At 46.8% G+C, this 27,474-nt stretch overlaps 1 protein-coding gene across 2 annotated transcripts; it reads left to right on the top strand.

Annotated features, from left to right (window-relative positions):
* On the top strand, positions 1 to 26,670 carry LOC136633449 (cathepsin K-like). 2 transcript variants are annotated; one of them, XM_066609196.1, is made up of 8 exons: positions 1 to 103; positions 12,239 to 12,365; positions 12,737 to 12,859; positions 16,122 to 16,280; positions 16,386 to 16,604; positions 18,184 to 18,349; positions 23,286 to 23,391; positions 25,203 to 26,670. In XM_066609196.1, the coding sequence occupies exons 2-8, from the start codon at positions 12,243 to 12,245 to the stop codon at positions 25,300 to 25,302; spliced, it is 996 nt and encodes a 331-aa protein (XP_066465293.1). In that variant the 5' UTR covers positions 1 to 103; positions 12,239 to 12,242; the 3' UTR covers positions 25,303 to 26,670. The 2 variants fall into 2 exon arrangements, with proteins under 2 accessions (XP_066465293.1, XP_066465292.1); XM_066609195.1 differs by lacking the exon at positions 1 to 103 and adding an exon at positions 8,469 to 8,712.
* The last annotated feature ends 804 nt before the right edge of the window (positions 26,671 to 27,474 follow it).

Raw genomic sequence — 27,474 nt, 5'->3', positions numbered from 1 at the left:
AGCTGCCCAGAATTCCCCACTGAACTTCCTGGAAGGGATCAGCCCATATAACAGTGCAGCAGCGGATACAGCGAGGCAGAAGAGGGAACCTTCTCATCTCCAGGTAGGACTTTACTATCTTCTCCCTCCTTGTGCAGCTGATCAGGAGCTGAGCTGTCCCATCCCTCAGCATCCTATATATATATATATGCGAGCGCTGCTGCCACCACCATTAGGCTGCCCCCTGATGGCAGCAGCAAAACAAGTAACCATAAGGGTCCCATAGCTAAACTTGGAATATGTCTCCACCGGCTAGCTTTTCTGTCTTTTCCTTGACTCCGGTGCATCCGATGTTCCATAGCTTCTCCCGTGCAAACACTGGGTGCATCGCGCATCCTACGAGCCGCTACATGTAGGGGGTTGTATGATGAGGCATGTGTATGTACCATTACATTATTGCGCACACGTGGGTAATGCAGGAGTGAGATCCTCGCGGGGGTGCGCTTCTTAAGTGTAGGGGCGCATGTGTATGTAGGGAGGAAGGAGGGAGGTGGAAGGACTGCTAATCATGGGGACACAGTTAAGTCCTGGCGGACCGACTAATGTAAAGGGGGCGTGGATGATCACGACGTATGTTTTTTACTCCGTTATTCTAGTTGCCCCAACTAGTAATTGTGCCCCCCTTAGTGGCCCCAATAATAATAGTGCCCCCAGTAGTAATAGGGACCCCTGTTAGTGAACACGGTAGTAATAGTGCCCCCCATTAACAGGCCTCAGCAGTAATAGTCTACCCATTTAGCTGCCCCGGTAGTAATAGCGTCCCCTTCAGTGACCCCCAGTAGTAAGTCACCCCCAAAGTGTAATCACCGGCCTGGACACAGCCAGCGCTTTCAATGAACTAATATTCCATTCTGGATGGCACCCGCTGGACTCCATCCTTATCCTCCCTGGCGTTTCCTTACCGGACACAGCCTGCTCACACGGGGCCTGGACTCCCCCGGCTTCTGCGTTCGTAAACTTACCGTACAGAGCGCAAAAGTTGGGGGAAGAGTTAAGGGCTCTGTGTGAACAGCATCGCCTGAGATGCAAACACCAGGGGGCAGTCCAGGGTCCTTTGTGAGTTCAGCAGGCGGTGCTAGAGTGAAACCTCAGTTAGTCCCGGCGCACTCGTCCGTAAGCGTAAAACGTTGTGTGATTCCCGCAGTGATTTACCGCTGTGGAGCCGGTGGTGACCGGGCCTATCGCCGTGTGTGGTAGCCAAACTGTATTGTGTGCAGCCCACGTTTGTTTTTTTTGTTTAAATTTCCCGCTATGTTGCTTCACAACGACACGTTTACACGCCGCCCATATGCAATGTAATTGTGTATGGGCGGCATTGATTACGCGCCTATAGAGAACAATGGGCTCCCTCGCGTGTAATATGTTGCAAATTAGATCATGCAATTCCTACTTGCAAATGTGAGTGAACTGCGTATGGAAATGTATTTGATTGCCTGCGAATTACTGCTTATCACCCCAGATTACCTGCTTATCACCCCAGATTACCTGCTTATCACCCACGTATTACCTGCGTATTACCCCAGATTACCTGCTTATCACCCGCGTATTACCTGCGTATTACCCATGCACATAGATTTCATTTTCCACTCATGACACTGGAATTGGCAGCCATGGTGGCACAGATAAACCAGCATGTAGAAGAGGCGATCGGCGCATTCTACCGCCATTGCGCCTTCTCGTTTTTATTTGTGTGTGGATGAAACACTCCATGAATACCAAAGTAATATGAGCGTAAAACCACGAATACGCCCCAAAACCGCAGAGAATACCGTAAGCTTTCACTGGCCAATCCTGCATACTCCCGTGAGAACGAGCCCGCGGGCTGGATGTGACGCAGGCGGTACTATTACCGAGCCGGCAGACCTTCGTGCTTCTCTGCATTGTGGTGTCTACGGCGGTACAAAAATGAGCAGCAACACTTTCACTTCCTCAGAATGTTTTCTCAGGAACCGAAGAATTGCTGCTCATTTTGCACGGCGTTGGGAACCACAATAAAGAGACACGAGGATCTGCGGACGCGCTAATTATATATCCTGGACTTTAATACTTGTTTCCCAGTACAATCCTGTGGGGCACATAAGGGTCTAGTGCTGCCCCCTATCTGCAGTAGTTGGGTTTATGACATACAGCGCCGGCGTCAGCTATTTACCAGCGGGCAATAGCCGCAATCGGCCGTTCGCGGCTATGAATTCTGACAGCGGCATTTGAAGCCCCCGAACGCTGTTCGGGGGTCCCGTACGGCCCCCGCGTGGTGAGATCGGGGGAGCTGTGCAGGTGTTATGGCTGACTAAGGCCTTCTGAAAGGCCCCATGGCTACCTTGAGAGATTACCTATCAAGCCATCCCCGTGGGGTGGCTTGATAGGCTGCCTGTCAAATAGCAGTATGACGTAATGCTATAGCATTACGTCATACTACAGGAGCGATCAAAGTATCGCATATTGTAGTCCCCCAGGGGGGCTTAAAAGAAAAGTGAAAATAAGAGCAATAAAGTTTTTTTAATTGTAAAAAAAAAAAGTAAGAAAAGTTTAAATCACCCCCCTTTTTGCCATATCTATAATTTAAAAAGTCTAAATAATAAGATAAAAATACATATTTGGTATCGCCGCGTCCATAAATGTCCGATCTATGAAAGTAGTGCATTATTTACCGCGCACGGTGAACGTCGTCCGAAAAAAAAAATAAAGAACGCCAGAAATGCACTTTTTCAGTCATCCTGTCTCCCAGAAAAAACGCAATAAAAAGCGATCAAAAAGTCGTACGTATTCCAAATTAGTACTAACGGAAACTACAGGACATCCCGCAAAAAACTAGCCATCGCCGAACTACGTCGATGGAAAAATAAAAATGTTATCGCGCGCACAAAATGACCGCAGAAAATAACGGAAAAAAATTAAATGTCTTTGAAAAAAAAAAAAAGAGTAGCATAGTAAAAAAACTCTACAAGTTTGGTATCGCGGTAATCGTACCGACCCGTAGAGTAAAGTGATCATGTCGCTTTTGTTGAAGTTTGTGCGCTGTAGAAACAAGACGCACTGAAAGATGGCGGAATGTCGTTTTTTTTTTCATTTTACTCCACTTAGAAAGTTTTTCAGTACATTATAAGGTAGATTAAATAGCACCAATGAAACTACAACTCGTCCCGCAAAAAACAACAAGCCCTCATACAGCGACGGCGATGGATAAATAAAGGAGTTACGATTTTTTTAAGGGGGGAGGAAAAAACGAAAATAGGAAAAAGAAAAGGGCCGCATCATGAAGGGGTTAAACAACTAAATTTGACTTAAGAGATGTTGGCTTAGCACTCCATAGGAGGGCACATAGTACTTGAGTGTTGCAGAACATAAAGTGGTGTTTGCCGTTTCCATGTCTTTCACACTGTAATGTCATACGCCATAACCATCAGAACACGACGGAACATCTGGGAGCATTGCCTCGGTCCGGGCTGCAGCAATGTACCAAACACTGCACTATGTACACTACACCTTATAACCCTATAGGGCAGTGATGGCGAACCTAAGAGACCGAGTGCCCAAACTGCAACCCAAAACCCACTTATTTATGCCAACACGTCAAGGTGCGGGGCTTATCACCACGTATGATTTCACCCCTGTAGTTCTAAAAAGGACAGGGCCGCTTCAAAATAGATAGGGAGCAGATTTTGACTGCTTTTTGGATCCGGAAATGCTGCAGAATGTCCTCAGCGGGGATTACTGGGGAAAATTCTGCAGCATTTCCAAAAAAGCAGTCAAAATCTGCACCCTGTTTATTTTGAAACAGCCCTGCCCATTTCTGCCACATGTAAATACACCCCAGTGGTAAAGTGACCCCCCTCCCTCCAGCGGCCCCAGCAGTAATACTGACCCCCACTAGCGGCCCTAGCAGTAATAGTGACCCCACCCCTAGCGGCCCCGGCAGTAATAGGGACCTCCACCCCCCAGCGGCCCCAATGGTAATGGTGACACCACACAGCAGTCCCCAGTAGTAATGCTGACGGTACTGGTGTATCTTGACGCCACCAGGAAGTACCCCACTGGTGCCCCCTGTAAGTGATTGGCTGCAGAGCTGGATGGGCTGGAAGTCCTGGCAGCCCACTAAGCCTTAGATTCAAGGTCCTTCCCCGCCGGCTGGTCAGAAGGCGTTCATACAATGGCCCCCACTGCAGGCAGACAGCCCAAGCACCGTGGAGGACACTCAGCAACAGGGAGCCAGTATAATAGTGACACGCCACAGAGCGGCCCCAGTAGTAATAGTGACACCCCACAGAGCGGCCCCCAGTAGTAATAGTGACATCCCACAGCGGCCCCCAGTATAATAGTGACATCCCACAGTGGCCCCCAGTATAATAGTGACATCCCATAGCGGCCCCCAGTATAATACTGACATCCCACAGCGGCCCCCAGTATAATAGTGACATCCCACAGCGGCCCCCAGTATAATAGTGACACCCCACAGCGACCCCCAGTATAATAGTGACATCCCACAGCGGCCCCCAGTATAATAGTGACACCCACAGCGGCCCCCAGTATAATAGTGACATCCCACAGCGACCCCCAGTATAATAGTGACATCCCACAACGGCCCCCAGTATAATAGTGACATCCCACAGCGGCCCCCAGTATAATAGTGACATCCCACAGCGGCCCGCAGTATAATAGTGACCCCCACAGCGCCCCCAGTATAATAGTGACATCCCACAGCGACCCCCAGTATAATAGTGACATCCCACAACGGCCCCCAGTATAATAGTGACACCCCACAGCGACCCCTAGTACAATAGTGACATCCCACAGCGGCCCCCAGTATAATAGTGACACCTCACAGAGCAGCCCCAAGTAGTAATAGTGACACCTCACAGCGGCCCCACATATAATAGTGACACAATACAGCGGCCCCCCGTATAATAGTAACACCCCACAAAGCGGCACCAGTGGTAATAGTGACACCTTACAGAGCAGCCCCAGTAGTAATAGTGACACCCCACAGCGGCCCCAAGTAGTAATAATGACATCCCACAGCGGCCCCCAGTAGTAATAGCGACATCCCATAGCGGCCCCCAGTAGTAATAATGACATCCCACAGCGGCCCCCAGTAGTAATAATGTCGTCCCACAGCAGCCCCACGTATAATAGTGACACCCCACAGCGGCCCCCGTATAATTGTAACACCCCACAGAGTGGCCCCAGTGGTAATAGTGACACCCCATAGAGCGGCCTGAGTACTAATAGTGACACCCCACAGTGGCCTCCAGTAGTAATAGTGACACCCCACAGCGGCCCCCCATATAATAGTGACACGCCACAGCGGCCTCCAGTGTAATAGTGACACCCCACAGCGGCCCCCAGTGTAATAGTGACATCCCACAGCGGCCCCCAGTATAATAGTGACATCCCACAGCGGCCCCTAGTATAATAGTGACACCCCACAGCGGCCCCCCATATAATAGTGACACGCCACAGCGGCCTCCAGTGTAATAGTGACACCCCACAGTGGCCCCCAGTATAATAGTGACACCCCACAGCGGCCCCCAGTATAATAATAATAATCCTTATTTGTATAGCGCCAATATATTCCGCAGCGCTTACATAGACAGGGGGTACAGAAAGACAAAAGTACAAACATTACAGAACCACGGTTACATAGTAATCAGTTGATGGAAACAGTAGGGGTGCGGGTCCTGCTCCAACGAGCTTACATACTACGAATAGTGGGGTGATACAGAAGGTAAAGGGGCTGGAGATGTGCACGGTATGGCGGGGTGGAGAGTGAGGGATGCTATACACATAGACAATGGTCAGACATTTGGCCGTGTGACGGCAGAAACAGTATGACTGCAGGAGCGGTTTATGATGGCTAGCAGGGATTGCAGTCAGTAGGTCAGGGAGCATGTTATCAGGCACAGAGGGGTTTGTTTAGGGAATGTGGTATGCCTCCCTGAAGAGGTACGATTTTAGAGCACGCCTGAAGTTCTGCGAGTCCTGGATTGCTCGGGTAGCCTTTGGTAGTGCGTTCCAGAGGACCGGTGCTGCTCTGGAGAAGTCTTGGAGGCGGGAGTGAGAAGTTCGAATTAAAGGGGCGCTCAGTCTGGTTTCGTTAGCAGAGCGGAGAGCCCGGGCTGGGTGATGGATTGAGATGAGGGAGGCGATATAGGGGGGCGCTGCGCTGTGGATGAGGGATACAATATAAGGGGCGCTGCACTGTGGATGAGGGATACAATATAGGGGGGCGCTGTGCTGTGGATGAGGGATACAATATAGGGGGGCGCTGCACTGTGGAGGGCTTTGTGGATGAAGGTAGTAAGTTTAAATTGAATTCTGTATGTAACGGGCAGCCAGTGCAGTGACCGGCACAGGGCAGAGGCGTCCGTGTAGCGGCTGGACAGGAAGATGAGCCTGGCTGCCGCATTCAGGATGGATTGGAGAGGGTAGAGTCTGCTGCAGGGGAGGCCGATCAGCAACGAGTTGCAATAGTTGAGCCGGGAGTGGATGAGGGCAACAGTAAGCGTTTTTAGCGCGTCCATGGTGAGAAAAGAGCGGATTCTTGCGATGTTCTTGAGGTGCGGCTGACATGTTCGGGCCAGAGATTGGATGTAGGTAAAAGAGAGATCAAAGTCAAATGTGACCCCAAGGCAGCGGGCGTGCTGGGAGTTATGGTGGCGCCACACACTGAGATGGAGATGTCAGGAGGAGGTCGGTTAGTGGAGGGCGGAAATACCAGCAGGTCAGTTTTAGAGAGGTTTAGTTTTAGGTAGAGAGGACATGGTGTCAGAGACAGCAGACAGTCGGTGATGTTTTGGAGTAAAGGTGCAGAGATGTCACGGGCAGAGGTGTATAGCTGGGTGTCATCAGCATACAGGGGGTATTGGAGGCCAAATCTCCTGATGGTTTGTCCAATAGGGGCTGTGTAGATAGAGAAAAGAAGGGGGCCGAGGACAGAGCCCTGGGGGACCCCAACAGCAAGGGGAAGAGGAGGGGAGGTAGAGCCAGCAAAGGAGACACTGAAAGACCGGTCAGATAGGTAAGAGGAGAACCAGGAGAGGGCAGTGTCCTTTAGGCCCATGGAGCAAAGCATACTAAGGTGCAGTTTGTGGTGAGCTGTGTCAAATGCTGCGGAGAGGTCGAGGAGGATCAGTAGGGAGTAATTGCCCCTCGATTTGGCTGTCAGTAGGTCATTGGATACCCTTGTAGGGCAGTTTCTGTCGAGTGTTGGGGTCGGAAGCCAGACTGTAGGGGGTCTAGGAGAGAGTGCTCTGATAGGTAGCTTACAAGTCGGGAGTAAACTAGGCGTTCTAGTAGTTTGGAGATGAAGAGGAGATTAGACATGGGTCCATAGTTGGCAGCATCAATTGCATCAAGAGTTGGCTACTTTAGCAGTGGGGATATGATGGCGTGTTTGAAAGAAGAGGGAAAGATGCCAGAGGTCAGAGAGAGGTTGAATATAGTGGTGAGATGAGAGATGACCACTGGGGAGAAGGAACGGAGGAGGTGTGAGGGGAGGGGGTCGCTAGGTCAGGTGGTGGAGCGAGCAGAGGAGAGCAATTTGGCGGCTTCTTCCTCTGTCGTTGGTCTGAGTACAGACAGTGAGCAGGAGCTAGATGCAGTGCTGACAAGACTAGGGTCAGGGCTAGTCTGGGATTGGGAAGTTATTTTTTGAAGTAAGCAGCCAACTCTTCGGCACTGAGATCCATTACAGGGGGCTACGGTTTAGGGCTGAGAAGGGAGTGAAAAGTGTAAATGTATGTTCTGGGTTACTAAGGGGGTTAATTATTAAGCCAAGTTGTAGAAAGACAGTTGAAACTTTGAGTATATGGTTGAGTTCCAACAAGAGTTGCCTGGTGACATTTTTTTACTGTTGGCAAGATACACATTGTTTGTGTGTATAGCCACATTTGGGTGTGACAATACCAACAGGACCGGTAGGGTGAACCGTCACGAGTCTTGTATGCAGGAATTTCCTTATGCTAAAAGCTTTGGAAGAATAAGAAAGGGCTCAGATGCGCCCCTAGTGTGATAACAGTACTGTAGGTCAGGATGAGAAAGGCAGGAAATTTCTGCTTTGGTAACTTGCATTCTGAGAAATGTCCGCACCATACAGTAATAGTATATAGGAGAGATCAACTGATCCCGAGTCACATCCTGTATTAAATCGGTCCGTGCAAAACCCCGCACATTTCTGTGTAGCATCAGAGCCATAGATGCCGCTCGGACGGGCTGCAAACATAAAGAAAAAGTTTTTGGGGATCAAACTAACTTTTGCAACAGGGCCAATGAGCTTTCCGCTACGCCAGAGTCATGTCATGTTTTCGCTCACGTCAGCCAGGAGAGCGGAGGAACTGAAGCCTGATCTTCATTTTTGCTCTTACTAGGAATTTAGAGGCGTTTTTTTTTTTACTTTTTTTTGCATTTGTATAAGTATAACCAGCTGTGGACAACCCACAAGAGCAGCGCTCCTCGTGACTCCTGATTCATAGAGAACGTCTGCAGATCTTCTCACTTCTCTCTGCAACTGAAAGCGCTCTGCTGCAGAGCAAAGGTCTCTGAACTACCATTTCCTTGTGCGGGTCATTCAGTGCGACTATTAGGGCTGGCATCATAAATGCATCTGCTTTCTTTGCGCCAGCCAAGAAAGTGCCCAGGAGATTAAGCTAACCAGACAAACAACTTCTGTGCTGGGAGGTAAGATGCAGTTTAATCGCTTTTATAGGTGTGCGTTATTTTATGGTGGGGGAGGGGGATGAAGGAGATATGGAAGAAAAGATGGCGGTGCTGTAAGTGTAGAGACTGTAATAAGTACATCACCTTTCGATGTTGACCGGTTTTGAATATCAGTCCTCTTGATACTTAGGTCAAGAGAAAATTACGGTATATTATTACTCCTTTTAGGCATTTGTGGTAGCTGACAGATAGGGGATATGCAATATTCCAGATGGTTATAGAAAAATACATAAAATTACCTTTAGGGCTTATACACGAGGCAAAGTTGTGTGCATGGAGACTGTATGACAGTGCTCAACCTCCGTGTGCTGCTGCACAGGCTCCTTCAGGTATCATCTTTATGTCATTGCCTGCACGGGCCATTCAGCTCAACGGAGCCGTAGGTAAAGGCTCAGGGGCCCGAGTGCAAAAACTCAGCATTGAGACCTTCACACAACTTTCCTCTGTATTGTTTGGTCTCTTTAGAAGCCCATTGATGCAACACTAGTAGATGGGGGCATTGGCCCAGTACATGCTTTCCTGACCCCTCCATAATGTCATACATGTAATGTCTTGGCTTGATGCACTGTGCAAAATGTCCTGTCATTCTGTTATATGTATTGCACAGCTGCAGCGTGTGATGGGTTAAGTGTCCGCAATGCATGGAGACTGTAAATGTATCAATTCTACCCTGTCACGTGGTATGAGAGAGGTTATAAAAGTGAGTGTTTGATGGCGTGAAGAGGGGTCTATTTTCTAGAGCTGGTAGAAAACACAAAGGGACATGGGGGCACCTTCAGCCCTCATGTGTTGAAGATGGAAGAAGAGGAGAGGTTTCACGAGTGCGAGAATCTGCATGGTGTGAGACGGTGACCGGCAAGGTGCTGGAGGGCAGGTATATATCGCCTAGGATGCTCTCCTATTCTGCCTTGGGGAGCGCCTGGGCAGATGCATGCCACCGAGCAGCCTGGGCTCGGTGAAGGAAGCCGGCAGTATAGTGTTAGTAGCATTAAGCCACTAACACGCTGTAGTATGTAAGCAGCTCCAAGCCGCATAATCCGGGCCGGCTTTTCCTGGGGTGACCAAAGTGAAGGGTGGGATGGTCACTCCCACGTACCAGGTGGGGCTGGTACCAGGCCATATAAAGCCTGGGCCTACAAGGCCAGGGGAAGAGCTGAGACCTTTGCAGGTCTGAGAGTCCTGGCTGGCTGTGTGCAGGAGCTATTTGGTTACCAGTGTGTAGACAGGGACGCTACATGTATAGTAAGTGCTCAGACGAGCAGGATTTACGTTATGTTTGCCTGATGTAAAGGCCTGTATTTTGCTTTTGTTTGCTTGGAAATAAAACCAGGCAAAGCCTGGACTAAAGACTTTATCCCATGTGTCACTGTCTCTGACTGCTTGTGCCCAGGTTGCTACCGATCCTAAACACTAATCCCTCACAATGGATAGTAAGTGAGCTCCAGAGAGAGTGAGCAGAGAGCCAGTCTGTCAAGGCCTAGTGCAGAGGTACACGATTGTCTGTTTTGCACATTCCCGCGTCCCTAAGTCTGGGACTGCTGGTGGAGCTACTTGTCCAACTGAGAGTCTGTGGAGTGACCCTACCCCTATTCTCCTCTGGAGTGTTCCCCTTCCAGGAGCGGTGCCTGACCGATAACGCGAACTGCATTACCGCTGTCTTCCTGAGTTTCCTCCCTGACCTCAAATCTTCTGTCTTACCTGCACTAGTGTGCCTTGTATTGCTGAAGTTCCCAGTAAAGTTATTTCCAGGCCCTGACCGTTCCCGGGGACCTGAGGTACTTAAACTGTCTGTGGCTCATTTATTTTCCCCTCCAATGGTCATGCCGGGGGGTACCGGAACGGTGGCGTCACTCGTGACAAATCTTTCTACACCTGTTAGGCCCTCTGCACACGGGCGGAAATTCTGCGGTGGGATTTCCCGCAGAATTTCCGCCCCTGCCCACCTGCATAGGATTGCATTACAAAATGCAATCCTATGCAGACAGCCGTGATTTGCCCATGTTAAAATACACACGGAAAACAAATCGCGGCATGTTCTATTTCTGTGCGGGTCTCGCAAAAATGTCACTCCCAGCGCCCTGGCTCTGCTCTGCGCATGCGCCAGCTGGCCGGCAGCCGGCACATCACAGAGCCGGAGCCACGGGAGAAGGTGAGAGACGCACTGGTCCCTGCAGGGGAGCGGGTCGGATCCTGCTGGGAGATTTCTCGCAGGGGATCCAACCCGGCCATCTGCAGGCGGCCTTACCCTGCTTATTGGGCATCCCCATGTCAGGGGTGTCCGGGAAAGGCCCAGCGCTGCCCTGGCTATGTGTGTCCCTCTAGGAAGGAGCCTAGTAAGTGCCGCCATGACAAGCCAGCATCTTGCCCTCCCAGCTCCTCAGTGTATGTCATGTGTCCCGGGTTAGCCTATGGGAAGCTGCACTAGAACCTTAAAAGATTAGGCAGAGGCTAAATGTAGGAGGCTACAATGCAAAATCTGTAACATGGTCCCCCAACCATCTATGCGCTATTTATAATTCTGGTATTCTCTTATATGATAGAGGGGTGTTTGGGCCCCCTAAGGCTCCAGGGCCCGGTAGTGACTGCTACCCCTGCATCCCCTATAGCTATGCCCCTGCAGCCTACTACAGAGCTGCCATGCTAGGTGAGAGCACGTACGGGTATCATGGGCCTTAATCCCCTTTGTGTTAAAGTTATTTTTTTGTGTTTGACGAGCAGTCGGGCAAATGTGCAAGGCTGGCTCCAGTTTTTGCGGGCCTTTGGACAACAGAGTCTTGGTGGGCCTCTTTGCAATGTGCCACAAAGCATGCATCAGTAAATCTGTAGCAGCGCATACAGTGACCTTATAATGGTAGATAACAGTTCTACACAGGCACTTTGCAGATCATATAAGTGATTACAGTACCATTATATCCAGTGACCACGCGTGATGTTCTCTCTGACTGGAGTTGTTCCTCTTTTTTTCTGTTTCTGGCCCAGACCACCATGACAACTTCTCCAAGCCACAACTTGTCTCTGCAGAATTTGACACACAGACATTTTTGACTCCTTGCTTTCCCAACACCCTTCCTATGTTATATACCCCTTCTATAGTACTCAAGATAGTAATAATGCCACCTGTCATACCCCACACAGTACGTGCTACTTATAGTGACCCACACATAGTATACATGCCCCCAATTAGCAATAATGCTTTCTTTATGACCCCACTCATTAGTAAATGGGGACCAAATGGCTGATATTACTAATACCCCCCTTTAGAAATTTTGGACTGATGCTGGTTCAGAAAAAGTTTTTGGTGCTACTTTTGCTCCGCCACTATCTACCATTTGTCCTTCAGAATTACAAGAAGATACTATAATATCACAGACCTCCAAATGTGCGCGACCAAAAGATCTAAATCATGTCTTATCTGAGCACTCTATGATGGTATTGTATACGGCATTATTATCTTGACACTATATGACGGTATTATGTCTCTCTGCAGCATAATGATCCTCTACCTCGTGCTCTTGGTTCTTCCATTGGCGAGCGCTGGCCAGCTCTGGGATGACGCATTGGACTCAGAATGGGAGCAATGGAAAAGAACGTATCAGAGGCAATACAATGGAAAGGTAACAACTTATATGAAAGGCTCGGCATAAAGATATAACAAGGAGAACGGTGGCCTCCCATGCAGCGCCTCTCTGCTCTGGAGGGGCTTCCTGAGCAGAATGACCCCCACATATGACATCCATAAGCCATAATAGGGTTGTCCTGATGGGAGTATTATCTGGGTACTGCATATTATTGAAGCACTATATGGTGGTATTATCTTGGCAGTATATGACGGTACTATGTGGGCTATAATTACGAGAAAAGCTGTTTAAAAATGACATAAATGACAAGTGGTCGTCCCAGTAGCTGTTACTATACAATTTGCGAAAGTTGTCTTACCATTCGGAAACTTCTTGATGTGTTAATCAGTTCCATCTATTGTTTACAGATTGATGAGGTCATGAGGCGCTTAATCTGGGAGAAGAACTACAAGTTAATCATCCACCACAACTTGGAGTATTCTCAGGGGCTACACACCTACGAGCTGGCTATGAACCAATTGGGAGATATGGTAGGTTGCCGCCAAGAGCTTACGTAAGGGAGGTGTGGAGATGACGTCTCATGATGTTTCCTAAATAGTCTCTATGCAGATCAAGTGAGTGAAGACCCAAAGGATGCCTGTCACGGCTTGTCAGTCGCGACAGCATGGTGGCATGGTGGCCTCGATGCAGGCCAAAACCTGTCGCCTGGTTAGGCAGGTAAAGGGTTAATGCAGTATGTGCAGAGACTGCTGGTTGTTGTCTCATGATGCTGCATGGTGCATACTGACTATTAGTCATTTCTGGGGGAAGGTTGGGGGTGTGGTTCTCTAATTGCTCTGCCAGTCCTCAGGTGTGGAGAGCTATATAGTCTCACCTCTCTTTACTCAACACTGCTTATTCAGTTCCCTAGAGCAGTGGTCCCCAACCTTTTTGGCACCAGGGACCGGCTTCAAGCAAGACCATTTTTACAAGGCCCGGCAGGGTTGGGCGGGACATGGGCGGGTCTTTAGTTATATGGGGCGGGGTTATGAAGGGGGTTGGAGTTTAGTGCATACTTATTTAATTATGACATTTAGAATGTCCTGGCAGTACACACATAGGGCAGTGTAATATATCCCCCTCCCCCCTGGCCTGGCAGCACACACATAGGGCAGTATATAGTCTATCCCCCCGAGCACACACATAGGGCAGCATATAATTTATCTCCCCCCCCCCCCAGCACACACATAGGGCATCATATAATTTATCTCCCCCCCCCCCAGCACACACATAGGACATCATATAATTTATCCCCCCCCCCCACCCCAAGCACACACATAGGGCAGCATATAATTTATCTCCCCTCCCCCCCAAGCACACACATAGGGCAGCATATAATTTATCTCCCTCCCCCAGTAATGGACCCCCCCAGTAATAAGCAGCCCTCCCAGTAATACGCACCCCCCCAGTAATACGCACCCCCCCAGTATTACGCAGCCCCCCCCAGTAATAAGCAGCCCCCCCAGTAGTAAGCAGCCCCCCAGTAATAAGCAGCCCCCCCCGTAACAGGCAGCCCCCACCCCTTAGTAATAGGCAGTCCCCCCCAGTAATTAGCAGCCCCCCCCCACTAATAAGCAGCCCCCCCCAGTAGTAAGCAGCTCCCCCAGAAATAAACAGACCCCCCTAGTAATAAGCACCCCCCAACCCATATACTTACCTCCTCCCTGCTGTCAGCGTCGCTCTTTCTCTGCTTGCCCTGACGTTAGTGTGCAGCCCGACACACTTCCTCCCCGAGTCCTCTCCTGCGAAACTAATGAGCAGGGGACTCGGGGAGGATGATCCTGGCGGCACACTGACGTCAGTGTGCGCCGGGATCAGCGCGATTACCATCGCTTCAGTGGTGAGCGGCATCGGCACGCCGCGGACCACATAACACGAGTCAGCGGGCCTTGTGTTTAGAAGAAAAGTTCCCGGCGGTGCCGCGGACCGGCGCTAAGCACATAACGGCCCGACCCCGGTCCGCGGACCAGTGGTTGGGGACCCCTGCCCTAGAGTAAAGGCTAGAGTTTCGTGTTCCTCTAGGCTGGGTGAATTGCAACGTATACAGATAAGTGCTGTTGTTTGCTATCAGTTGTATTTTGGTTTCCCTTATTGTTCTTGCTTGTTGGAGTCAGTTCATCTCTCCAGGGGTTTTCTTTAGGGACAATCAGGGCCCAGGAAGAAGACAGTGGGGCCACCTCTATCGAGGCGATGACTCCTCTTTAGGCAGGGACCCGTCGCCTCCCTGATAGGTTAGGGCCAGGCTTCCTTCCCCCCTAGAGTGGTGCTACTGATCTGCATAGTGTGGTGTTTTCTTGATTTCCCACAGTGTGTATGATATTCTGCGCCGTGCTGAGCGTGGGGCTCTTGTGCCACACGGCCTTTACACACTGGCTTTCAGACTCCTGCAGTAGTGTGAACGTCACCCTGTGTCCGTGCTGAGCGTGGTGCTCATGTGCCGCATGGACACATTGCACATATTCTTACTTCTACTATGGCTAGTTGGATATCAGAGGAATCTTTCCACCAGTAACATATAACACACAAGGCTGATTGGTGACAACTCACTTTTTAGGTCAATTGGGGACAGCTCTCCTCCACGTCTCGGCTCGACTCACTGCCTTCCACTTCCCTGCAGATTTTGGTGCTGATCCACACCAAAATCTGCCACTGAATGGAGAGCAGAGTATCAAAATCTGCACAAAACATGATTTTGGTTCGGATTTCACCCCAACATTTGAAGAGACAAAGTAAACGCTGTACAAACCCAAAAAGCTCTCCTAAGGGTATGTTCACATACTGTAAAAAATGTATCAAAATCTGCGTCCTTCTGACACTACATGTGAACATACCCTGTGGGCGCATTCGCATGCAGTGGACTTGGTGCAAATTTTACTGAGGACCCACAGAAGATTCCACACCTTCAACTGAAGTGGTGAAGTTTGCTGTGGATTTGCGTCAAAATCCACACTTAATGCTGTGAAGTTTCGTGCAGATCTCTGCTACGTAAAATCCACTCTGAATCCACGATATGTGAACAGTCTCTCGCGGATTAAAGGCAGGGCATATGGGTGAGGACTTGCTTCTTATGTTCACACACCATGGTTTGAAGCGGATAGTAAATCGATGTCACAAAAGTGAATTATTGACTTGAACTGAAATCCACAACGTAGTCGATACTACGATACCGCTGACTCTTGTGTGGCCTGCTATCTGGGGACTGATTTTGCCTTTTGAAGGGGCTTATGATAGACGCATAATTCTTCTATCATTGTGTGCTAGACTCCTAACAAGTGCAAATAAGGAAAAAAACAAGCCAAAATCCATACACAGACAGCTGTTTCGGGGTTCTTGTCCCTCATCAGTATGCAGTTTTCAATTCTCAATCATTGTGGCATAGACCTGTATAAAGAGGCGGACACTGATTTGCAGGAATGCTGCCATCCAATAGGTGGCGCTGCAGAGATACTGTTCCATCTTCCTTATTTACATATATTTCCCAGAGGAGCATGCATGGCCTTATAAGTCTCCTCACTCACCTCTTAGGTGCTGATACCCCTCCCAACACACTCCTAATAAGTTACATCAGCTATGATGCTACCATTCAGTCACGGTCAGCCAGACTTCAGATGATTGCATAGACCCTGCACTCTCCTTCCGTTTCTCTCATTGGTTCCTTCTGTTAGTTTCGCATTGAAGTCAATGCCAAGTCTGATGTATGGTCACCGTGGAGTAACACCTATACCATTCATTCAAAGTTTCATTACCTTTTAGACAAGTGAAGAAGTCGCAAGGACAATGACAGGTCTGAAGGTTCCACCCCGAAATAGAGCCAGGAACATGACCGCCGATGATGATGAGGATGGGATGCACACTCTCCCCGACTCCGTTGACTATAGGAAAAAAGGTTATGTTACACCAGTCAGGAACCAGGTAGGACAACAAGGCCCCTTAGGCCATCAGTTTAGCACTCTCTGAACAACCTTCAATAAAATGCTTTATCATATATTTAGTATTTTATCATTGCTTCCTCTTCAGGGTTCCTGTGGGTCGTGTTGGGCTTTTAGCTCCGTGGGGGCTTTAGAGGGGCAACTCAAGAAAAAGACTAAAAAGCTGGTTGTCCTCAGCCCCCAGAACCTTGTAGATTGTGTCTCGAAGAATGATGGATGTGGTGGAGGTTACATGACCAACGCCTTTGAGTATGTGCAAGATAATAAAGGCATTGACTCAGAGGCGGCCTATCCTTATATTGGGGAGGTAAGTACAGCTGGTGAACATAGTTTGTCTGTACAGGGTGGTCATTATTATATCCGTTTTTGGGGTAGGTGAGTAACATTACAGCTCTCACAGGGGTTGTCACTCAGCTTTCCAAAGCCATTGAAGACAAATTTGCATACTTAAGGAGTATGTCCACCAGTGTACAGCCGATTATATAGATATTATAGAGTTACATTCTGTATTATACTCCAGAGCTGCACTCACTGTTTCACATGCTTGCTATCCTCACCACAATAACCCAAACAGTAGTGCACTGCATGCTACATCTCGCCTCCTTTATCTAAACAGGTATGGGTCGAAATGTGCCCTACCATTTGTCCATCAGACACGTTTGACCCACCCAGCATGTAGGCCTGGGGATGTACACCAGGAAAGACTAGAAGCAATGGGATGAAACTGAAAGGGAGGAGACACAGATTAGATTTTAGACAGTGAGGGGGATCAATGGGTGGAACAGGTTGCCACGGGAGGTGGGGAGTTCTCCTTCAATGGAAATGTTCAAACAAAGGCTGGACAAATATCTGTCTGGGATGATTTAGTGAATCCTGCACTGAGCGGGGGGTCGGACCCGATGACCCCGGAGGACATAATGACCTTGGAGGTCCCTTCCAACTCTACCATTCTAGCATTTATCGGACTTCTCCAAAGATAAGGGGGTATTCCGGCACTGCAGCTACTAACCTATCCCGAGGACAGGTCATCAGTAGTTGATTGACAGGACCCGCTGATTGGGATCCCCATCGATCTGCTAATCGCTGGTCAGCACTGAAAGTGTAATAGACGGCTTCACTCCAGCTGAAATCAATGGAAGCGCGCAGCCTCCTATTACACTGGACGTTCGACTCTGACCATATTGAGGAGCCAGAAGTGTAACAGGAGGCATCGTTCCCATTGATTTCAGCTGGAGTGACGCGGTATATTAACCTTCTCCCCTGACTGCAGGCAGAACAATCATCTGATCAGTGGGGATCCCAAGTGGTGGTTCCCATTTATCAACTACTGATGAGCTATTCTGAGGATGGGTCATTAGTAGTTAAAATCCTGGAACAGCTCTTAACTTTTTCATTCCCCCTACAAACATCAAATAAGTCTAAATCTATACATAATAAGTAAACCGAATTACGGCGCTTTCCTTTAAAGGGGTTGTATAGGATTAAAAAGAAACATGGCTGCTTTCTTGCCTAAGCGATGCCACATTTGTATACGGGTTGTATCTGGTTTTTTATCTTGGCTTCAATGAAGTAAATAGGGATGAGCTGCAATACCACGCACAACCCGTGGACACTAGTGGCGCTGTTTTTGGAAGATAGTTATTTTTTATGGTCCTGTACAGTCCCATTAAGTATTGTTTTCCGTTCTCCTGCATCACTTACTTTCAGATCTCCTGCTCGTCACTTCCTGTGTATTTTCCGCACAATCAGGGTTTGGTGCTGCCAGACTCGTGCCGGCCCATTTAATACACGACTGCCATGTTGGCCTGGTGGGCCTCACGATGAAAATGTGAAATTGTGTACTTCTATTTTTATTATGTTTGAGCTTTTTGTATTTTGCATCGTAGGATCAGTCCTGTAACTACAGCACTGCGGGCAAAGCCGCCAAATGTAAGTCTTACAAGGAAGTGCAGCAAGGAAGCGAGAAGGAGCTGAAGAAGGCAGTGGGCACTGTCGGGCCCGTGTCTGTAGGCATCGATGCCTCCCTTTCAACTTTTCAATTTTACAGTAAAGGTATGACTCCTTAGAATCTGATGTGCAGATGTACCTAGTATGGACTGTATAGTGCAATGCTACCTGGGAAAAAAGGTATGCAAAGTAGCTCTCTTTGAGAAAGAAGTCCTAGAAGGGCGTAGGGAGTCTTATAGGCCATGCAATGCTTCCTGGGGAAAAGCTATGCAAATCACTGATGGACTAATCCTCCACAGCGCCACCTATTGGAATGATGGCTACTCTATGGGTCAACTTTTACCAGCCCCTGTAACATGATTGGAGATGTAAAGCAGAGTACTCACCTACAGACAGCTGCCTTGAGGTTATTGACCCTCATCACCACACAGCATGGTTTTGAGAGGCCAATAGCATGAGTCTGGGGTAGATAATGTTTCTCCTTGTGGAGAGTACCATGAGGGTATAGGGAGTCTTATAGGCTGTGCAATGCTTCCTGGGATAAAGCCATGCAAATGAGTGACAGAATAATCTTCCACAGCGCCACCTATTGGAAGATAACTACCTTTTGACTCAATATCCAACGTTTTAAAAGGCCTTGCAACATAACTAGGGATGGAGGACAAATCGGAGTACCCATGTACAGTCAGTACTTTGGGGGTTCTTGCCCCTCATCCGTGTACAGTAGGATTCTGGTTGGGAGCCTTGCTTGGCCTCTAAGACTACTTACACCCTCCTGCTGCTCTCACCTGTGCTGCTCTCCACAAGGAGAACTGTTACCTCTCCAGACTCACCTTGAAGGGCTCTAACATAGCCAACCGGAACCCTACTGTGCACCGATGAGGGGAAAGAAGATCCCCCAAATAGCTCGATGTATAGGGGGATTCTGGTTTGGCTTATATCGCTAGTCATGTTATAAGGCCTGTTAAAAAGTCCTAAAGGTCCTCAGCCTCCCATGGATTGCTTCCTATTAAAACCATACTGTCTAAAGTTTGCAATACATTGTACATGCGATCAAACAATCGCCAGTTCTAGCCCCCTACTGGGACGAAAAGAAAATAGCCAAAAATAAGATCAGTACAGATGTTTTTAATTATTAGTAAAGTTAAAAAAAATATTTTCCTAGGTGTTGCATCGATTAATTTTTTTTTAAAATTAACATAATTGGTACCGCCGTGTCTGTAAAAGGCTAACTTACTAAACCATCACATTATTGCCCCACGAACACCATCAGAAAAATGCCAGAGTTGGACTTTATTGGTCAAAGAAAAAAAGTGAAGAAAAAGTGATCAAAAAGTCGTTTGTATCCCAAAATGGAACCAATAGAAACTACAGCTTGCCCCGTATATAACGAGCTCCACACCGTCCCATTGATGGAAAAACAAAAGCTATGGATGGTAAAAGTTGCCGAATGAAAACAATTTTTTTTTTACAAAAAGGTATTTTATTTTTTTAAGACGTACAGAAAACAATATAAATTTGGTAAAGCTGTAATCGCACTGACCGACAGACTAAAGAGAATGTATCGTTTGTACTGCACAATAAACACAGTTAAGAACCCCACCCCCCAAAAGGGGCAAAATTGTGTTTTTCTCTTTGACATAATAATATAGCTGAAAAAAGACCTCTGTCCATGTTGATCCAGAGAAACGCAAAAAACCCCAATGAGGTAGAAGCCAATTTTCCTCATTTAAGGGAAAAAATTCCTTATACTCTCTCAGTGAGTTCTCCATCACCAGATCCTCAGGCAGAGAGTTCCACAGTGTCACTGCTCTTACAGTAAAGAACCCCCTATCTCATGTAGAAACCTTCTTTCCTCTATATGTAGAGAGCGCCCCCTTGTTACAGTCCTGGATATAATAGATGATGGGAGAGATCTCTGTACTGACCCCTGATATATTATACATAGTTATTAGAGCGCCCCCTTGTTACAGTCCTGAGTATAATAGATGATGGGAGAGATCTCTGTACTGACCCCTGATATATCTATACATAGTTATTGGAGCACCCCCTTGTTACAGTGCTGGGTATAATAGATGATGGGAGAGATCTCTGTACTGACCCCTGATATATCTATACATAGTTATTAGAGCACCCTCTTGTTACAGTCCTAGGTATAATAGATGATGGGAGAGATCTCTGTACTGACCCCTGATATATCTATACACAGTTATTAGAGCACCCCCTTGTTACAGTCCTGGGTATAATAGATGATGGGAGAGATCTCTGTACTGACCCCTGATATATTATACATAGTTATTAGAGCGCCCCCTTGTTACAGTCCTGGGTATAATAGATGATGGGAGAGATCTCTGTACTGACCCCTAATATATTATACATAGTTATTAGAGCGCCCCCTTGTTACAGTCCTGGTATAATAGATGATGGGAGAGATCTCTGTACTGACCCCTAATATATTATACATAGTTATTAGAGCGCCCCCTTGTTACAGTCCTGGGTATAATAGATGATGGGAGAGATCTCTGTACTGACCTCTGATATATCTATACATAGCTATTAGAGCGCCCCCTTGTTACAGTCCTGGGTATAATAGATGATGGGAGAGATCTCTGTACTGACCCCTGATATATCTATACATAGTTATTAGAGCACCCCCTTGTTACAGTCCTGGGTATAATAGATGATGGGAGAGATCTCTGTACTGACCCCTGATATATTATACATAGTTATTAGAGCGCCCCCTTGTTACAGTCCTGGGTATAATAGATGATGGGAGAGATCTCTGTACTGACCCCTAATATATTATACATAGTTATTAGAGCGCCCCCTTGTTACAGTCCTGGTATAATAGATGATGGGAGAGATCTCTGTACTGACCCCTAATATATTATACATAGTTATTAGAGCGCCCCCTTGTTACAGTCCTGGGTATAATAGATGATGGGAGAGATCTCTGTACTGACCCCTAATATATTATACATAGTTATTAGAGCGCCCCCTTGTTACAGTCCTGGGTATAATAGATGATGGGAGAGATCTCTGTACTGACCCCTAATATATTATACATAGTTATTAGAGCGCCCCCTTGTTACAGTCCTGGTATAATAGATGATGGGAGAGATCTCTGTACTGACCCCTAATATATTATACATAGTTATTAGAGCGCCCCCTTGTTACAGTCCTGGGTATAATAGATGATGGGAGAGATCTCTGTACTGACCCCTAATATATTATACATAGTTATTAGAGCGCCCCCTTGTTACAGTCCTGGTATAATAGATGATGGGAGAGATCTCTGTACTGACCCCTAATATATTATACATAGTTATTAGAGCGCCCCCTTGTTACAGTCCTGGGTATAATAGGTGATGGGAGAGATCTCTGTACTGACCTCTGATATATCTATACATAGCTATTAGAGCGCCCCCTTGTTACAGTCCTGGGTATAATAGATGATGGGAGAGATCTCTGTACTGACCCCTGATATATCTATACATAGTTATTAGAGTGCACCCTTGTTACAGTCCTGGTATAATAGATGATGGGAGAGATCTCTGTACCGACCTCTGATATATTATACATAGTTATTAGAGCGCCCCCTTGTTACAGTCCTGGGTATAAATAGATGATGGAGAGATCTCTGTACTGACCCCTGATATATCTATACATAGTTATTAGAGCGCCCCCTTGTTACATTCCTGGGTATAATAGATGATAGGAGAGATCTCTGTACCGACCCCTGATATATCTGTACATAGTTATTAGAGCGCCCCCTTGTTACAGTCCTGGATATAATAGATGATGGGAGAGATCTGTGTACTGACCCCTGATATATTATGCATAGTTATTAGAGCGCCCCCTTGTTACAGCCCTGGGTATTATAGATGATGAGAGAGATCTTTGTACTGACCCTGATATATCTATACATAGTTATTAGAGCGCCCCTTGTTACAGTCCTGAGTATAATAGATAATAGGAGACATCTCTGTACTGACCCCTGATATCTCTATACATAGTTATTAGAGCGCCCCCTTGGTACAGTGCTGGGTATAATAGATGATGGGAGAGATCTCTGTACTGACCCCTGATATATCTATACATAGTTATTAGAGCGCCCCCTTGTTACAGTCCTGGGTATAATAGATGATGGGAGGGATCTCTGTGCTGACCCCTGATATATTATACATAGTTATTAGAGCGCCCCCTTGTTACAGTCCTGGGTATAATAGATGATGGGAGAGATCTCTGTACTGACCCCTGATATATCTATACATAGTTATTAGAGTGCCCCCTTCTTACAGTCCTGGGTATAATAGATGATGGGAGAGATCTCTGTACTGACCCCTGATATATTATACATAGTTATTAGAGCGCCCCCTTGTTACAGTCCTGGGTATAATTGATGATGGGAGAGATCTCTGTATTGTCTCCTGATATATCTATACATAGTTATTAGAGCGCCCCCTTGTTACAGTCCTGGGTATAATAGATGATGGGAGAGATCTCTGTACTGACCCCTGATATATCTATACATAGTTATTAGAGCGCCCCCTTGTTACAGTCCTGGGTATAAATACATGATGGGAGAGATCTCTGTACTGACCCCTGATATACTATACACAGTTATTAGAGCGCCCCCTTGTTACAGTCCTGGGTATAATAGATGGTGGGAGAGATCTCTGTACTGACCCCTGATATATCTATACATAGTTATTAGAGCGCCCCTCAGCTGTCTTTTTTCTAAAGAAATAATCCCAATTTTGATAACTTCTCTGGGTCTTGTAGTCCGCCTATTCCATTTATTACTTTAGTTGCTGCCTCAAGCTCTGATGTCATCCCACAAACAACAATCCTTCGTGTAGATGAGTCCCTGGAAAGAAAAGAAAGTTACTAATTTGAAAGTGGGGAAGAAAATGCGAAAATGAAAAACAGCTGTGCTGTGAAGGGGTTAAAAACAGAAGTAGACAGAAATGAATGAATTTTTCCCATAAAGCATTGGAATTTCCATCTTCCTGACATTCTTCTCTCTTCTTACATCCAGGGGTTTACTATGATGAAAACTGCAATACAGAAGATATAAACCACGCCGTCCTCGCCGTCGGCTATGGAGCACAGAAGAAAGTCAAATACTGGATCGTAAAGAACAGGTAAAGAAGTCAGCGCTCTGGCAGAGCATGCTGGGACATGGAGCTCTACGTGTAATGTGAAAGACACTTTATATAAAGTAATTAACCCTTTAGTGACGGCAATTAGTCTTTTCACGGCGGTCAGTAACAGACCTTCTTCTGCTCTATGAACCTTGCAGCTGTGTAGTAGGAGCTCAGCTGTGTAATGACAGCTGGGCTCCTGCTCTAATGGCTGAGATCGGAGCTAACTCCTATCCTGCCTGTTTAACCCCTTAAATGCTGCAGTCAATGCTGACCCCTGCATCTCGATGAACCAATCACAGCCATCGCATTGGTTCATTGAGCTCTACATTGATTTGTTGTCGAGCACTGCTGAGTCAATCGGAGCCATCGCTTCCTGGAGGTGGGATTTATGAATCCCGTAACCAGAAAGTGATTTTCTGTAGGTGAATGAGGACTGCAGGACCCAGACAGCTGCATGAGGACCCGGACCTAGCCTGCTAGGTAAGTATGCCTTTTTTATATATGTAATGCAGCTAGGGCTTATTTTTGCATAGGGTTTATTTTCAGGGTAGGGCTTATATTTCAAGCCCCCCCCCAAAAAAAACCAGAAAATCAGGGAAGTGCTTATTTTCATGGTTGTTCTTATTTTTGGGGAAGCTGGGTATGACAGTCAAAGGCCCAAGGGCCCTTTTACATGCGATGGCCTGTTGGACGCAGATGCCCGATAGGTCATCCCAGCAATGATCGTTACTGTGCTCTTACGTAGGAACGAGCATCGTTCAGTGAATGAAGGCAGAGTGAACCACTGATCGTCCTGACCTGCCCACCTACATTCACAATAGGCAGGCAGTCGTTCATGCCTGTTTACGCATCATTCCGTTTTCTGCACGCACGAACAATGGCCTCTAAGTCTAGCATTGCAGTGTGTTTTATGAACAACTGAAATAACTGAGGTTCGAGTCCCTTAGCAGGACTGCAGTAAAATGTGAAAAAAAGTTCAAAAACATTCATGGGAAAATACAAAATGTCACAGCTCTTGGAATGCGGCGACTAAAAGCAAATCTAAAGAAAGTGTTCTTATTGTGCAAAAGTAGTCCACATACAAAACTATATACATCTTGTCCCGCAAACAACAAGCGCTCTTACGGCTATATCCACATAAAGGTAAAGACGTTGTGGCTTTGGGAATGCAAAAATGAGAAAAAACATCTAAGCTGCTGGCTACCTGCAGCACCACTATGGAGTCTGAAAGAGACTGCCACCTACAGAGCTAAGCTTATGGACTTAAAGTAGTTGACCCGCTGAGTCCGGGGATGTAGGTTTTATACTTGCCTTCCCCAGCATTTCCCTAGTGTCAGAGCTCTGAGCGGTGCGCTAAGTAGTCTTCTCATTCTAGACTTATACCCGGCGGACTACTTAGCCCATCACTCATTGCACTGCAGTGGCCAGTTTTAGCTCTGACACCAGGGGAATGTATAATTCTTACATCCTCGGACTCAGCAGGTCACCTTAGATTAGTTTACATGGCTCACAGTAGCTGACTGCTTCCCTTTAAGGTGCAGACTGGTGTAGCATTGAGTTCAATATACAACCAGTATGCATTTAGCTCCCCCAAGTGGTGACTGCAGGAAGCTAGAATCTTATCATTTATGTCTATGCAGGGGATCTGGAACTCTGCAACATAAAAATAGTGTTACATGTTTGGAAAATGGCTGTAGATTTATATTTCCATCTTCTTAAGGGGCACGGCAAAATAATTTCTTTGCTCTATAGAGGATGTAGACAATGTGATTATATAGCTGATTGTGTTATATGTGTTATCTTTACAGCTGGGGTGAAACCTGGGGCAATAAAGGCTACATCCTGATGGCCAGAGATAGAAACAATACTTGTGGCATTGCCAACCTTGCCAGCTACCCCCTCATGTGACCTGTACTGGAAGCAGATGACATTCGAGGGACAACCCATCCTGCAGTCCTTCCAGTATGAACCCTGTCGAGAGTTTACAGATCTGATTGCTTTTCACTTAAGGGACAAATGTGCACAAATTTCTAATCTTGTCCACAATGAAAACGTTTTATATTGGGTTTCGTGAGCAATCGGTAATATTTGTTGGTAAATGGCGTGGGGACAAGTATAAAGGTCCATTGTTATATTACCAATGGGCATCTGTTGCATGGCCAGGGTGATACCTCCTTGATCTTGTAGTGTAGATCTGACTTTATGGAGAACTTGAGGAACCCACAGGAACATCCCACTACAATTCGTGTAAGACTTATCAGTGCCCTTGGCGGCAGTTGCCACCAACCTCTTTCACTTGCCTTAAGTTCAGTCTTCTTGAACCCTACTGAAATTGTGCCTATACTTAAATTCCTCTACTCATATGGTCCAACATTCCCCCAAAAAAGGTTCCTACAGGTTCAGTGGATATGCCCATAATAACGAGCTGGTCATCCTATAGTAAACTGTATAACATTTCAAGAAATTCCGTGTATTGATGGTATTTTAATACGTGTGTCATGGTGGTATATTAGATCAAGGTTGGACCCTCCAACCATAGAGGACTTTTCCAAGGGCACAAGTCCTCAGATCTCCCATGTGTCCATAGTAAGGTTCTAACAGAAAGCTCCATCGCTGTATACTTTCCCCCAAATTAGTTGACCACGTGTCTGATGAAGCCAGGTTCTTTGTAACAACCGGTCTTGAACCAAACACAAGATTAATCATGTACGCCACGGTCGGATGAATGGATGAGCATGTGCAAGGCTGGAGGACATTTAGTCTAGGAAACTTCCAGGTTAGACATCCAACTCCGTCCAGACATAAAGGGTCCTGTAACTGATCATAGTGGAGTGATGGTATATGTGTGCTCAACAGCAGAATGGTGATGTCTGTATTCCAGGGCCTGGAGAAGGGTGGAGCAGACCCACCAATATGACCTATCTGACATATGGTCGCAAACCCCATAAGATAATGAAAACTGGACCGCCTACCTCTGAGAATATATCACTCATTGTCATTGGCTCCTGTACCATGGATATACATAATGTCACATGACTCTTACACCACGTAAGGTTCCACCTCAGAAAATCAAAATTTAGATTGCTACCGAATGTGAACACTGAATACCCCAAAGCCTTCACGTGACTAGATGTATTATAATATACGGCCAGAGTCTGGTACTCTGTGATTTGTATCCTGTTTTTCCTAATGAAAGTCTCTGAATATTTCCTGTATTTTAGAATGTGATTTTTTTTCTATTTTTTACTGATTAATAAAAAAAACTTTTTGAAAAAATTCCTGGATTTCTGGGATTATTTCAGAATGTGACACACATCCAGGTGAATAGGATTTGTGAGTAGAATAATGGTACTGTAGCGGTTCAGGCACTATGGTGGAGCCTCGGGTGGAGCAGCCGCAGATCTGTTGAGTAGTTAGGTAAGGGCCAGGAGTCAGCAATGGGAAGTCTCTGTTTGCAGTACAATGGATGAGGCGGGTAACGTAGTCAGATGGAAAGCCAGGAGTCGGTATCAGGAGGTCTTGTCGCAATAGCAAAGAAGCATGAGCTTATCAATACTGTGGAGCAGAATAATCATACAATGCAGGAGTGTCAGGGCCAGGCTTTTATAGGAAGTGCAATCAAGACAGACGAGGGTTTAGGACCAGGAGGCAGGAACTAGGTAACTGAGATTGGAAAACATGACTGAAAGGCATGCAAGGGAACTGCACAGGCTGGATAGCTCAGTAGTGAGGCCCTCTGGCTAGAGTGCAAGAGGACCTGAGTTCAAGTCTTGACAGGTGCTGTCTGGGTGGATTCTCTTAAATTATACTTCTTTAAATATGGATGACCTGTCTTTAGAATGGGCCATCAATATCACTTCTCGCTGATCAGCTGTTTGAAGGAGCCACAACATTCAGGTAAGCACTGTGGCCTCCCACTACTTTATATATGTATGTTCACGATTCGCTTTGGTTTTACTGGATATTATGACCTGTCTTGTGTATGTTTTCCCCAATTTGTACAGCGCTGTGGAATATGGTGGTGCTACATAAATGAAAATTATTATTACTGAGGGGGAACATACAGGGGCAGTACTGTTA

The sequence above is a fragment of the Eleutherodactylus coqui genome, chromosome 6 (genome assembly GCF_035609145.1).
Source record: "Eleutherodactylus coqui strain aEleCoq1 chromosome 6, aEleCoq1.hap1, whole genome shotgun sequence".
In the NCBI taxonomy this organism is placed as follows: domain Eukaryota; kingdom Metazoa; phylum Chordata; class Amphibia; order Anura; family Eleutherodactylidae; genus Eleutherodactylus; species Eleutherodactylus coqui.
Note: the sequence above shows the minus strand (reverse complement) of the source record. Positions and strands in the feature narration are given on the sequence as shown.

Excerpts from the sequence above, each read along its gene's own strand:
- LOC136633449 (XM_066609196.1), top strand. The coding sequence starts at position 12,243 with ATGATCCTCTACCTCGTGCTCTTGGTTCTTCCATTGGCGAGCGCTGGC. Across the intron at positions 16,281-16,385 it reads TTACACCAGTCAGGAACCAG|GGTTCCTGTGGGTCGTGTTG; the intron begins GTAGGACAACAA and ends CTTCCTCTTCAG. Across the intron at positions 18,350-23,285 it reads TTTTCAATTTTACAGTAAAG|GGGTTTACTATGATGAAAAC; the intron begins GTATGACTCCTT and ends TCTTACATCCAG.